Source organism: Cercospora beticola, chromosome 3 (genome assembly GCF_033473495.1).
Source record: "Cercospora beticola chromosome 3, complete sequence".
In the NCBI taxonomy this organism is placed as follows: domain Eukaryota; kingdom Fungi; phylum Ascomycota; class Dothideomycetes; order Mycosphaerellales; family Mycosphaerellaceae; genus Cercospora; species Cercospora beticola.
This window is the reverse complement of record NC_088937.1, coordinates 230,561-243,977: the sequence shown is the minus strand read 5'-3', so window position 1 is coordinate 243,977 and position 13,417 is coordinate 230,561. Positions and strand designations below refer to the sequence as shown.

General features: G+C 52.8%; 6 protein-coding genes across 6 annotated transcripts; 5 read left to right on the top strand and 1 right to left on the bottom strand.

Annotated features, from left to right (window-relative positions):
* Positions 1-210: 210 nt before the first annotated feature.
* RHO25_004070 (uncharacterized protein) lies at positions 211-1,686 on the top strand (the record flags this gene model as incomplete). The annotated part of the gene is made up of 1 exon (XM_023595001.2): positions 211-1,686. The coding sequence occupies one exon, from the start codon at positions 211-213 to the stop codon at positions 1,684-1,686; it is 1,476 nt and encodes a 491-aa protein (XP_023456746.1).
* Positions 1,687-2,311: 625 nt separating this feature from the next.
* Positions 2,312-4,060, top strand: RHO25_004069 (uncharacterized protein; the record flags this gene model as incomplete). The annotated part of the gene is made up of 1 exon (XM_023595000.2): positions 2,312-4,060. The coding sequence occupies one exon, from the start codon at positions 2,312-2,314 to the stop codon at positions 4,058-4,060; it is 1,749 nt and encodes a 582-aa protein (XP_023456812.1).
* A 358-nt stretch (positions 4,061-4,418) lies between these two features.
* On the bottom strand, positions 4,419-4,888 carry SMD2 (mRNA splicing protein; the record flags this gene model as incomplete). The annotated part of the gene is made up of 2 exons (XM_023594999.1): positions 4,419-4,803; positions 4,857-4,888. The coding sequence occupies 2 exons, from the start codon at positions 4,886-4,888 to the stop codon at positions 4,419-4,421; spliced, it is 417 nt and encodes a 138-aa protein (XP_023456748.1).
* Positions 4,889-5,379: 491 nt separating this feature from the next.
* RHO25_004067 (uncharacterized protein) lies at positions 5,380-8,893 on the top strand (the record flags this gene model as incomplete). Its single annotated transcript, XM_023594998.2, has 2 exons — positions 5,380-7,076; positions 7,135-8,893. The coding sequence occupies 2 exons, from the start codon at positions 5,380-5,382 to the stop codon at positions 8,891-8,893; spliced, it is 3,456 nt and encodes a 1,151-aa protein (XP_023456814.1).
* Positions 8,894-9,441: 548 nt separating this feature from the next.
* On the top strand, positions 9,442-10,049 carry RHO25_004066 (uncharacterized protein; the record flags this gene model as incomplete). The annotated part of the gene is made up of 2 exons (XM_065602516.1): positions 9,442-9,708; positions 9,813-10,049. 2 exons carry the CDS (start codon positions 9,442-9,444, stop codon positions 10,047-10,049), a joined length of 504 nt encoding a protein of 167 aa, XP_065458588.1.
* An 842-nt stretch (positions 10,050-10,891) lies between these two features.
* Positions 10,892-12,379, top strand: RHO25_004065 (uncharacterized protein; the record flags this gene model as incomplete). Its single annotated transcript, XM_023594997.1, has 2 exons — positions 10,892-11,266; positions 11,324-12,379. The coding sequence occupies 2 exons, from the start codon at positions 10,892-10,894 to the stop codon at positions 12,377-12,379; spliced, it is 1,431 nt and encodes a 476-aa protein (XP_023456813.1).
* Positions 12,380-13,417: the final 1,038 nt, after the last annotated feature.

Sequence of the window (13,417 nt, the reverse complement as noted above, 5' to 3'; positions counted from 1 at the left end):
ACAGCTCCAAAGCCCCGGAACACAGCTCCAAGCTAATGCAGGAACAACATGCGAATTGCCGGTGATACTGCGGGGAAAGGTGCAATTATATGTCTTGCTCATCAGGAAGCTCTGCATTGCATCTCATCAGCTATACGCTTTCTCAAAAGAATCTCCAAATTGGCAGAACTTGAATAAAATCTTCACATCCCCTTCATCTCCTAACAAAAAATGCAAGAACCTCCCCAACCCCTCCACATCGGCCTCATAGGCGCCGGCCTCGGCGGCCTGCTGGCCTCAATCAGCATTTCCCACTCCACCAACAGAGCCTGTCGCGTAACAATCCTCGAAGCCGCCTCCCAACTCGGCGAAATCGGCGCCGGGATCCAAATGACACCCAATGTCTCCCGCCTCTTGATTCGTTACGGCGTAGACAAAATCATCGGCGACGATTTAGTTCAATGCAGAAATATCAATATGCGGAATACAAAAGGCGAAATCATTCAGAGGACAGAATTATATCCTAAGACTGTGAGAGAGTTTGGTTTCCCGTGGTGGATGGTGCATCGACATCATTTACATACGGGATTAGCGGAAGCGGCGAGGAGGCATGGGGTGGAGATTTTGGTGGGGGAGAGGGTTGTCAAGATCGAATATGAGAAGGAGCTTGGGGAACCTGTGGAAGTCGTGACGGAGAAGGGGAATAAGTATTCGTTTGATTTGTTGATTGGGAGTGATGGACTCAGATCCGTGGTACGAAAGACTTTGTTCCCGGAAGTTGTGCCGAGAGCTCCGACGAATAATGCTGCATATCGAGCAGTGTTGCCTTATGACTATGTTTATGAGAAAGTCCCAGAGGCGAGGGAGTTCGGCAATGATATTGACGTGTGGTCGTTGGAGAAGGGGTATATTATTCAGTATCCGATTGCTGCTGGACGGGATTGGAATGCTGTGATGTCGCATTATCGAGATGAGCCGGTGACGGATGTCGAGGAGGATTGTGATATGAAGGAGATGGTTGAATACTATAAGGATCTGGATCCGAGGATTTTGAATATTTTGAAACTTGTGCCAACTTCGAAGCGCTGGCCGTTGTTGATCACTGGTCCGCTGAATTCTTGGTCAAGTCCGCAAAAGAATGTCGTCCTCATGGGTGATGCAGCTCACTCCATGGTGAATCATCTCGCACAAGGTGCTGCTACTTCGATGGAAGACGGAGCTTTCCTAGGTCGTGTCATCGGTGAGGTCGTACGCGGAGTGATCTCCATGCCAGAAGCGATCGACATCTATGAGAAAGCGCGCATGCCTCGAGTCTGGATCAAGCAGCAAGCTTCATTCGTAATGGGTAGCATCTACATGGCTGATCCAGAGCGTGCAGCATATCGCGATGCTGTCACTGCCGATGCCGTGAAAGAGACCTCGGCAATGGCAGATGTGAGAAACCTCAACTCACATCAGAAAATCACAGGTCCCGATCCAAACGCACACTCGTGGAATTTATGGGGTGCTCCAGAAACCGTGCAAAGCATCTTTGGGTACGATGCCGAAGGTGATGCAGATTTTGCAGTGTTGAAGTACTTGCAAGAGAAGAGTCTATGGGATCCAGAGACCGGGGTCAGTCATGCATTGGAGCAGAAGTGGACAGGATGGTATCTTCCAAAGGAACATGTGGGGAGGATAGCCAACTCTCGAGGAAATCAATTGTAGCGAGCTTGGCCCAGGATTTTGGGGGCGGATTTGCGGATATGCTGATGAACGCGGGGAACCTCATCGTGTTCGCTCTCGATTTCTCCGTCGTCCTCGTGATAATGGTTCTAGTGTGAAGGAAAGACAGGCCGTTGAGCTGAGGCGTATTGGTTGGAGTCAGCATGTTTTCTTGTTGGTGCCTGACCCTCCCTCCACGCACGCTCTCCAACGCCAAGATAGTGCTTCGGGTTTCCTGATCCGTCATTGCGGGAACCTCGCTTCATCTTTTTCCCTCCTAGTCTGGCAGGTCTGATGTCCTTCACCGACATCGTGAGCAGCAGAAAAAGAGAGATAGTCCAAACTTTGACCTGAAGAGATCAGTAAAGGCTCCAGACCCTCGTTGAAGAACGCCCAGATTCGTGACGGCGTTTGAACCGTCTGTTGAATCCTTGCTTGTTCGGTGGAGCTCGCTCAATGCTCCCCGCGTCGTTTGTATGCATCATGCGCTGCCCCGCTTCTTATTGCCTTGCGAGGGAACGCGAAATCGGGCCCATCGAACTGCTGCTATATTGTCGCGAACAGCTGCTTCTCGCTCGTTCAGTTCCTCACTCTTCCTTATTTTTAATCGTGAACAATTGCGCCAAACATGTCGTCAAAACACTTCATCAACGATCCCACACACCTCGTCTCTTCGGCTCTCGAATCCATTACTCTCACAAACCCCAATACTGCATTCGATGCCGAAAACAAAGTTATATACCTCAGGCCCGATGCCGCTCCAGCACAAGTCAGCATAATCTCAGGTGGAGGATCCGGACACGAGCCCTCATTCGCAGCATTTGTAGGTCCGGGACTTCTGAGCGGCGCAGTCGCAGGCACAATCTTCGCTTCGCCTTCCGCAGAGCAAGTCCGAAGATGCATTTCACAACGTGTAGAAACGAGCAAAGGCGTGCTGGTTGTGGTGATGAACTATACGGGTGATGTGTTGAACTTCGGTATGGCTGTTGAGAAGGCCAAGGCTGCAGGACTAGAGGTGGAAATGGTGGTCATGGGCGACGATGTTGCTGTTGGGAGATCAAAAGGCGGTAAGGTTGGGCGGAGAGGTATTGCTGGCACAGTCCTCATCCACAAAATTGCAGGAGCCCTCGCAGCGACTGGTGCGAGCTTGAAAGATGTGCATAAAGTCGCACAAGCTGTGGCGGATAACACCGTGTCCATGGGATCTTCTTTGGCGCATGTCCACGTCCCAGGGAGGGAAGATCACGAAGAAGACCTCAAGCGTGATGAGATTGAGTTGGGTATGGGTATCCATAACGAGGCTGGTTCCCAGCGCGCTGCTGCCAATCTTCCAGAGAACATCAAGCTGATGCTTAAGAACATGCTGGACCAGAGCGATGAAGATCGCGCCTTTCTCAAGATATCGAGCTCGGACGAAACCGTGCTGTTGATCAACAACCTTGGCGCGGTGAGCGTTCTGGAGCTCGGAGGTATCACAACCGAAGTCGTGAAACAGCTCGAAAGTGATTATGGTATCAAGCCTGTGCGCATCATCGCTGGGACATTTATGACATCGCTGAACGGCCTGGGGTTCTCGATTTCACTTTTGAAGACCAGCGATACAGGTGTCGGAAAGTCGATTCTGGAGCTGCTAGACGCACCTTCCGAGGCTGCAGGCTGGTCTGCTGCTATCACTTCCAAGACTTGGACCAACCGCCCGACCGAGACTCGCGAGCTGGCACGCGACAAGACAGCCGAAAACCAGCCTTCGAACATCCAGATCGATGCATCATATGCCAACAAAGTGCTCGGTCAGGCATTAGACAAGTTGATCCAGGCAGAGCCGGAGATCACGCGGTACGACACGGTGGTCGGAGACGGAGACTGCGGTATCGGCCTGAAGCGTGGTGCCGAAGGCATCAAGAAGAAGCTTTCCGAGATTGGAGGACAAAACGATGCTGCGCTGTGGCTGAACGAGATCATCGGCGTGGTCGAGACCGATATGGATGGCACAAGTGGTGCGCTTTATGCCATCTTCCTCAACGCGCTTGCATACGGAATTCGCCTGCAAGGCAACGGAGGCAGCAAGCAGGCAGATCCGAAAATTTGGGCAAGTGCTCTGCAAGAGGCCAGTCAAAGTCTCGCGAAGTATACGCCGGCGAAGCCTGGTGACAGGACGTTGGTTGATGCTCTGGCGCCTTTTGTTGAGGAGCTGAACTCGAGTGGAGATGTGAAGAAGGCGGCGCAGGCTGCGGACGAGGGCTCGAAAAAGACCAAAGGCATGCAAGCCAGCCTCGGCCGGACTGTGTACCTTGGTGGGAGTGGTTATGAGGAGGTGCCCGATCCTGGTGCATATGGTCTCTCCATCTTTCTGTCCGGTCTGGCAGAGGCCCTATGATGCAGTGAGCTGTGGCCATCAATTGGCAATGCGCGCAATAATCATGGTACGAAGAGAATAGTTTGTCGTAATGCATAGCCCGCCGCGGCGGCTGCTTTTCATTCTTGCAAGCACTTGCTCGCTTGTCGCTTCTGCGCTCATATTTGTCATATCGCGGTCTGCGGTTTCAGATCGCATTAGCCGGCCGATTTGCAAAAGCGCGGAATGAATTGTCGTACCCCAAATGACCTGCGTATCCACACCTGCGACTCTTTGCACGCCGTGCGCCTGAACACCATTTCTTCCGCGCTCTCTGTCCCAACCTCGGACTACGATCGACGAACTCGCTTTGATGATTGACCCAATGATTTTACGCCGCTCAACTGAGAAGAACCAGGATGACACTGTCTCCTCGGAGGAACATCTTGCTGATGAAGCGGTCCTTGTTGACCACACGTCCTTTCTTGCCATCTGCTGTGCGCGGTGTCTCACTCCACATCTCCTTCACATTCTCCAGCACCATGTTGCAATGGCGGTCAAACGCCTTTACTCGTCCGAGCAATTTTCGGTTGTTGCGACACGAGATCAGAACCTGGGTGTGTTGTCGGACGGCGGTTTGCAGCAGCGAAAGCGGGCCGGAGGTGAACTCGTGTGTCTCGAGGAGGGAAATCTCATATTCTCTGTTCTGTGGTTTAGTAGTGCGCGAAGAGTGGGAGTGTTGATGGTCATACGTGAGCTCGGCGCGTGGCTTCGCAAGGAGTTCTCTGTGCACAAGTCAGCTTCATGTCGCGCCGCGCAGAATCTGGGTGGTTCTCACTGGATCTTCTGGTCTGATGCTCCGGAGGCCATGTCTGCGGTATTGGGCGATGTGTGTTGGTGGATGCTGTCTCAGATGGTCGACTGGGAGCGATCGCAAAAGTTGCCTGTTGCTGCATGACTCGCGTGCACGTGCAGTGCCAAGCCAACGGCTACCAGCCGCCAGCTACGTCGATCTACGATCCTAGTTAGTCGCGTCTCTGCGAGCTTCAAACGCGCACTGCATCTCTCTTCTTCACCACCACCACCCACCACCGCCCCGTTGCACCCGTTCAACACGTCGACACGCTTCTCCGCCGCCTACTCTATCAGTCTACCTTCGACTTGGATACATCGCATCTGCTGTTCACGCGTCAGACACGTCGCCATCGCCGCCATCCGCTCTGCTCAACGTGTACCGACACCCACGTCCTCCGCCACAGTATGCTGTAGCACGAGACGAACTCCTCAGACCGCCGGCGAGGTGCCTACAAAGGCCCTCCAACCTTCCAAACCCAACTTGACCTCCGACATCAACCTTGAACATGGCTTCCAGCGGCGAAGATGGAGCGCTCGACCTTGCAGACATACCAACGCGTCCGATGCGTGTCAAGATATTGTACACCTTCGATGCTGAGGCCAAAACTACCTGTCTGGCACGTCTTCCGACTACTCTCAATATCCCCGCCGTCGCTATCGACGAGCAGTCACAAGTCGGCGTCATCGAGTTGAAGCAGTGCGTTTCCGCCATTGTGTCCGCTTCGCCCGAGATTGTGTCCCAACTGGAAATTGGCGACTTCTCTGTCTACTCCTACGACTACAGCGAATATGACGCGCCCGTTGTCGGCCAAGGGCGGATGTCAGCTCTGCTCGTCGCCACCACCCCTGCCGTCGAGAGCAGCAAAACCATGATCACCGGACGCGTCTGCAAAAACATCGCCCTCTTCAACAACGGCGTCAAGGAAACGCTTGAAGTCAAGTTCAAGTTGACGCCGTTGGCGAGACCGGCCCAAGCATCGAACAATATGGATGCATTCCGCAGCATGAGCCCTGCAACGTCGGCTGGCTTCGACCCGAACGCCTGGAATGTGCCGGTGAACAAGGCGCAGTCTCAACAGAACGAGTACTTTGACTTTGGAGTTGCTTCCATGGGTGACAACTCTGCTGCTGCCTCACTGGAAGACTTCTTCGGAATTGGTTCACAGAGTAGTGGGGAGATGAGCAGTCAGCAGCAATCAGGAGTCGGAGGGATCCAGCAGACCCCCACAGATGCTGGCTTTGCCTACAACCCCGCATTTTCGACTCATTCTCACAGCGCTCCAGGCAGCCGAGCTGGCAGTCCCATGATCGCCTCCAAATCGAGCTCTCGTGGTGAGTCTTTACGTCATCAGAGCTTCTCTGGAAATGCATCTTCTTTCTCGGAACACAACCGGCCCGATTCGCGCGGCAGCACGCGGAGTGAATCCTTTTCCACCCACATGCAGCAACCACAGTCTATCCAACCTCCTGAACAGCAGCCAATTCAGGCAGACAATGATGCCTTCTACAATGAGGATGGCCAACCACGCAAGCGTGCGAAGGTCGTGCAGGCTGACTGGCGTGGCAAATCCTCTTTTGGTTCAAGATCGTCTGACTTGAGAGTGACTGCCGCTACCACTTCATCGATGCAAATGTTCCGACCGATTGCGAAGCGACCTGCAGCGCCTGGTAGTAACCTCGAGCCACCACCTCGTGTGCCAACGCCAGTGCCCCAGCGCACCAGACCAATGAATCAGCGGATGCAGTCCATAGCTCCGAGAAGCTCACTGCGGCAAGCATCTGTGGCAGACTCTGACGCGATATCCGAAGCAGACTTGATGTCAGATGTCATGACGTCCCCAGAAGGCAGCTCACCTGGTAACAGCATGAATGGCGAAGGCACACCCATGGACATCCCATCCTCTCCTCCTATCGTGCCAGGATACAATGTTCCTCAGCCTAGCAGCCCAGGACTTCCCACGATCTCATCGCACATGGCAGACAGCGGATATATGAGTGGATCGATCATGGAGAGCATGGAGCAAGAGGCAGATCGGAGCCCAGACGCGGAGGATCTTGACATTGCTGCACGTTACCAGCCACGGAAGTACCACCAACGACCTCTCATTAAGAGCGAGGGATCGCCGATTGATGGCACGCCCGTGCCGTACTCGGACATGCAATTCAGCAGTGATGTGCCAGATTTTGAGTCAAACGCGAATGGGTATGTTGATTGGCTAGACGAGCTCTTTGCGAATACTGATGGCTGACTTCAACCAAAGACAACGACCGCGCTCGGGTGTAGCTCCATCTCATCCTCAGCCTGCGGCCCGTGCGACATCTGCCATGTCGCCCCCCGACGAACTGCCATCTCAATCCCGACGAGGCTCACTAGCGCTGCCTTCGAAACCTGCAGCCAAACCAAAGAGGCAACCTCTAAAGCGCTCGCACACATGCAACGAGTCAGAAGCTGGCTCGCCTGCCCCAAGTGACACTGAGGGACGATCGAAAGCACCTCGGTCTGGTTCAGGAGCCCCGCGACGTCAAATCATCGAACGACGACTGCAGGAGTCAATCAGCAAAGGCATCATGCCTCAATTCTGCTCGCACTGTGGCTCAATCGAAACGCCGACCTGGAGAAAGCTGTATGTGAGGCCCATGGAAGGCAAGCCCGGCCCTCTCGACTACGTTGCTGGGGAAGGCGAAACAGTAGGCGTCGAGGTCACAGAATGGGACGGCGAAGGAGAGGCCACGAAATTTCTCATCCGCAAGACCATGAAGAAGACAAAGGAGACGCAGCCTGGCAAAGGTTTTGAAGACACTGTGGTGTGCAACCCATGTGGACTGTGGTTCAACAAGTTCCGCAACATGCGTCCTCCGGAGAAGTGGGCACGCAAGTCGGTTCCGAGGAAGACTAAAAAGAGGGCAGAGGATGCCACAGACGGTGCCGAGCCGCCATCTGAGGCTTTCTACAGCGAACCGGTGTTCCAGGATGATACCACAGCAGGCGGCATTTTTCGGCCTATGGTTCCCGCACGTCGCGCAGCTCCAGCTCCGCAGCCTGTCCAGCAACCCGAGCCGACTCAACCGCGACCACGCTCGAACAGTGTACAGGACCCTCCACGCCGTGCAGCCAGCGACGATGGCAACGTGCGAAGAGCGCATCGTGACCCTGAGTACATGCGGGCCATTCAGTCTAGTCCTGTCCGCTCTCAGGGCTCAGCAGCAAGCCCAATCGAGCTTGATCTCACGCCGAATCCTACCAGGCGTCTGATATTCCCATCGCCTCGCAGAGATGGCGAAGCAAAGAGCCTCGAAGGTGGCAATGACTTGTCCCGACCAAAGTCCGCTTCGCCTTCAGCTGGCAATGACAAGGTCGGAAAGGTCGTCGCAATCTCGGAGCAAACCGATGTGAGTATCTTTGAGGCCTTTACTTGTGACCAGGAGAATAAAGCGCCTCCGCTCATGGAAGGCGATGACTTGTCGCACTTGTTTGAGGGCTCGCCGAGTGCCGTGTTTAAGACGCCAGCTCGCAAGACACCCTCCAAGCGCAACATTACTCCACTATCGCAGCAACAAGCGCTAGCGGCCGACCTACTCAAGACTCCAACACAGAGCAGCCGCAAGCGCAAGCCGCTTACACCCAGCGCCAATGCGGCGAATAATGCCGATATGAACGCCAACGACTTCATGTGTTCCCCTTCGTCCGGTCGATACTTTCTGCGTTCCACGCCTAGCAGGCTTGAGCGAACACCAGGAGGTCGCACGGTCAGTGGAAGTAGCAACAATGGCTCCAACCAAGTTTCACCTTTCTCGCGCCACTTGGCGCAGATGTTGAGCGATGCCGACAACTTGGGTAATGCTCCTTTCACGAGCCCGAGCAGGGAATTTGATTTCAGCGATCTGCCTACCTTTACTACTCCAGGACGCGAGGTCGACTGGAAAGGTTTGGATGAGATTATGGGCAGTGATTTCGCCAGCTATGATGATAATGGAATGGCATTCAGTACGGATCTTCCAGGTGGTGAGAAGCAGGCTTAGAGAATGCTTCTGATGCACTGCACTCAGACAGAAGGGGGACAAACAAATACAGATAGAGCGCCAGGAACCCAGCACGGCTCGCTCGCTTCGGAAATGCAACCGATGACGCGAACGACAGATGTCAAAATCCTTCTTCTATTTCATACTCCATCACTGTGATTCGCCGCTCTGTCTTTCCACACCAGTGCCGGCAGCGGTGAAGTACGTGGCATGGCGTCGCAGCTGGTTCTCGCAGATCGTGTTCTTGAGCCAATCTCGTGGAAGCCTTCGTGGCATATGCAGGTACGAAAGTTTATACATATTTCTAGAACCGCTACAGCCGCAACACAAACCATACCCAAATCTGATTAACAACGTCACTGCAGAAGTGAGCCAGCGTTAGCTTGCAGAACATCGATGAGATGAGCGTGTCGTGTGACAACAGGGCGATAGTCGAGTGCTAATAAAACCCTTCATCCCACTCTCTTCTTTTCTAAAATCTTCGCCCAGAAACCCATTCCATCACCTCCACCTTCCAACACCAATTTCTCCCCCTTTCGCCAGCAACCATGGTCGTAATCTACGCCTCCGCCACAGCCCCCATCAACCCTCCCGACACCTCAGCAGAAAAAGCCTTAACACGCTCCGAATGCTGGACAGCCCTCGAAACCATCTGTCGCGACCCCGTCCCTCACGTCAACCAAATCAGCGCTTGCAGAATCGTCGACGAAAAACGAGATCGAGATGGAAATCTGGTGGCTTTGACAAGAATGATCAAAGGTGAAGGATCTACGGGAGAGATTGAGGAGAAAGCGTTGTTGAAGAGGCCTGTTATGGTAAGCAAAAAGTCACCATCCTGGTCGCATTTCGAAGGGGTTTCGAGAATGACAAGACATTGAGAGTTGAGCTTTTGACTGACGTTGTTGGGGTTTGCTGGTAGATCGAATTCGAATTCCCGAAAAACGGCTCATTCATCACGAGTATTTTGGCTTCAGGAAAGGAGAAGGAATTATATTTGACACAGATGTATGAGTGGCATTGTCCGGAGGTGAAAGAGGGGAGTCAGGAGCATTGGGATCGGCAAGGGGAGTATTTTCAGTTGGCGGGGGATATTGTGGGGCATATGGTTGAACAGGTGAGGAAGATGAAGGAGGAGGGAGGATTGAAGGAGGGGTGAAAGAACCAAATGGAGGTGCCAGGATGAGGAGATGAGGTTTCGGAGCGTACTGGTGGATGATACATGGTCATTGAGGGTATCAGAAACAAATGCATCTGAGGAGTTTATTGTGTGCTGTGGGTGGTTTTTCCAAATTCGCCATCGATATGCCAAGCAAGGACGAACGACTTCACGTCCGTTGTTCTTTCTTTGTCTTGCATCTGACATGTTGAAAGACGTTCTCGCCTTCCATTGACCATCGCCATTTCTGGTCCTCTGCACTTTTCAAACACTTTTATTGGACAATCTGGCGTTCGAACGACTTCTTGTGTTCATGCCGCACCGTTCAATGTGGATCGAAGTCACTAATCTGAGACAACAGCTTCCGGGCATCGCCACCTGCACTCTGCCTTAGAGCTTCAATGGCTGAATCGACAGACACCGACGACTCCTCTGGCTTCAGACAAGGCTATTGTCTCGACCTCTATCCACACAATGTTCGTATTGCCTTTGTAGTGAGAGAGAAGAATCACATTGTGTATTCCCTTTGTATTCTCGAATACCAATTCTTCATCCTTTGTCTGCTTCTACACCATCGAACACCAAGTATGTCAACACAATGGACGACACTTCGATATCAGACAACAAAGACGCAATGTCTATAACAGCCGGATGCGGCCATGCAGTTATCCTCTTTTCTCTTCATAGTTCTCTCAGCAGTTCGGATCACTCATTGCAGTTCAACGAATACAGCGTCTGGCACGTTTATCTCACGGAACTCACACGAATTAGCAACTGCTCGAAGGTCAAAGATCTCGAGCTTCAGAGAACTATCAACACAAACTCAACAAATTACCGCAAGGATGACGGGCCAGAACTATGGTCACAACGGCGATTGGAACGCCAACGAGTTCTTCGACTTCAACAACATGGATTTCGATGGGTCAAACAATGGCTACGGTGGTCAGGGGTATGAACAGTCCGACAACGCTCACATTGATCCGTCAATACTGACCGGAATGCTTCCTACATCTAGTCCTGCACCGCCTCGAACCCCTACTCCTGCACCACAGCAGCCCCAGCCCGCTACTCAATCTCTTCCAATTCCCTCAAACGCAGAGTTCAACTACCGTGACGACATCGGATGGTACAGGAAGGCGGATTACGAAACATATGATTCCGCATTCGATGCTGAAGGAAACGTATTCTACTACCACCCCGTACCTGCCCCAAAGAGTGTGAGATATACCCTGCCAGCGGTTTCACCGCGCACTCAGGTACTGACAGATCCACAGTGGCAAGCGCAGCGAATTCAAGCACCACAGCCCGCATCTCAACAGCAACCTTACCAGCAGCAGCCTTACCCACAGCAGCCTTACCCGCAGCAGACTTACCAGCAGCAGCCTTATCAGCCGCAGCCTTACCTGCAGCAGACTTACCAGCAGCAGAATGGTACAGCGTTCCCTGCTGCCTTCCCTAACGCGAACTTGAACGCCAATGGCCAATACGCAATGCCAGAATTCGATCCCTCCGCGCTCGCTGGTCCCTACGTTGCTCAAACACCAAAGAAAAAGAGATCTCGCCCAACCGCAGTAACTCCATCTCGATCCAGAGTGACCAAGAACAAGAGACGACCAGCGTTCCACAGAACGTCGATTATCCGGGCATGTACCTGCACACCAGGCCACATTCCTCGACCTCCAAACGGCTACATCATATTCCGATCTCAGGGTATATACTCAGACGAGGTGATGGGCTACATGACCCCCGAGGAACGAATCATCATCTCAGGCGGCAAGAAATTGGACGTCAAAAAGGTGGGTCGTGTCTGGCATTCGCTCCCAAAAGAGCTCCAGGCGCCTTACTATCAAGAGGCGAAGCGGCTTGCTGCACAGCATGCGGCTCAGTATCCTGGGTACAAGTATCAACCTCAGGACGACTTGAAACGAGACTTCGGCTCCCCGGATTGTGTTTGTGGTGCTTACCAGACCAACTTGGCTGCTCGAAATGCTCGCGCTGCAGCAGGTGTTCAAGATGATGATGAGGACTCCACGGACGACGAAGTCGTTGTTGCCAAAACTCCAAAGAAGCGTTCGAAATCTCGCAAAGCACAAAAGCAGGCTGTTTACGAAGAACCTGTTGCTTACGGGCCTCCGATCGGCTTTGCTCAGATGCCGCAGCTCTCCGAGCAACAGATGGGGGAAGCCCTAGCGTCATGGAACGCCATGCCAGGTGCTCCTTTCATGGGACATCCATCTCTCGCAGCGCCTGTTGCTCAGAGACCGACAAGAGGCGCTAAGAGAACGATCAATTACGCTGAGAATGACGACGATGCGGATATTGAGTTGTAAGTTCTGCTTCCTCGTTGATGAATAACTGCAGCGATGTACCAATATCCCTGGATTGCTTTGGATCTCGCATTGGTCCTTGATTTTTTTGGGTTTGATTCTTGTAGAATATGGATGATCTTGAGCTGACAATCTTTCCACTCTAGACTGCTATCCGGACGCCTTGAATCTAGGGCAGTCGGTCTCGCTTTCCATGATTTCGGTGAAGAATATGAACAAGAGTACGTACCAACAATTTCCTGCTATTTTTCACTAGAACTTTCTTTCCCTTCCTGCTCATGAAGATGACTGACGTGGTGTATTCACTGTAGTACGCTATTCGTTCAGGACGACTCTAGACAATTCGAATCAGCCCCTACTTATGCACCTCCTGCTCGTCGAGCCTCAAGGCCATCATTCAATCAGGATGTTCCCACGTACGCAACACCTGCTCGTCGAGCTTCCAGAGCACTGTTTGCTCAGGATGACTATGATCAGTTCGTGTCAGCATCTACTTACGCAGCTCCTGCCCGGCGAGCCTCACGACCATCCTTCGCTCCAGACAACCCGCGTCAATCTGCCTCAGCACCAACTTACACAGTCCCTGCCCACCGCGGCTCAAGGCCGCAGTCTCGAGAAAGTCAATCGCAAGCCCTTAGAAGTCCATACCGACCTGTCTCCAACCTCGCACTCCCAGGAGGCCGTCCCATCACGTCATCGTCTCGGCCTCCGAGCGAACGTCGTAATACTCTTCGGTCAATGCAGCAGATCCCACCTTCACAGCGGCGATCGTCTTCGCAACGGCATCGCCAAAGCATTCACTCCTTGCCACAAGCTTTGCAGTCACCGAAGCGATCACCTGCTAGGAAGAGGCAAAGTGACGGATTTGATAGCTTATTCGATGATATCAATGAAGTGGAAGAAGGATTTGATGATGATGGAGATTCTTTGTTTGACGGCGATTTTTGAGACAACTTGGTTGTAAGATATGTACTGTATGGGGTTAGGCGAGGTGTGCAGGGCTATGAGAAGCGTACAGACAGTGAAACCTGGACAAAGTCA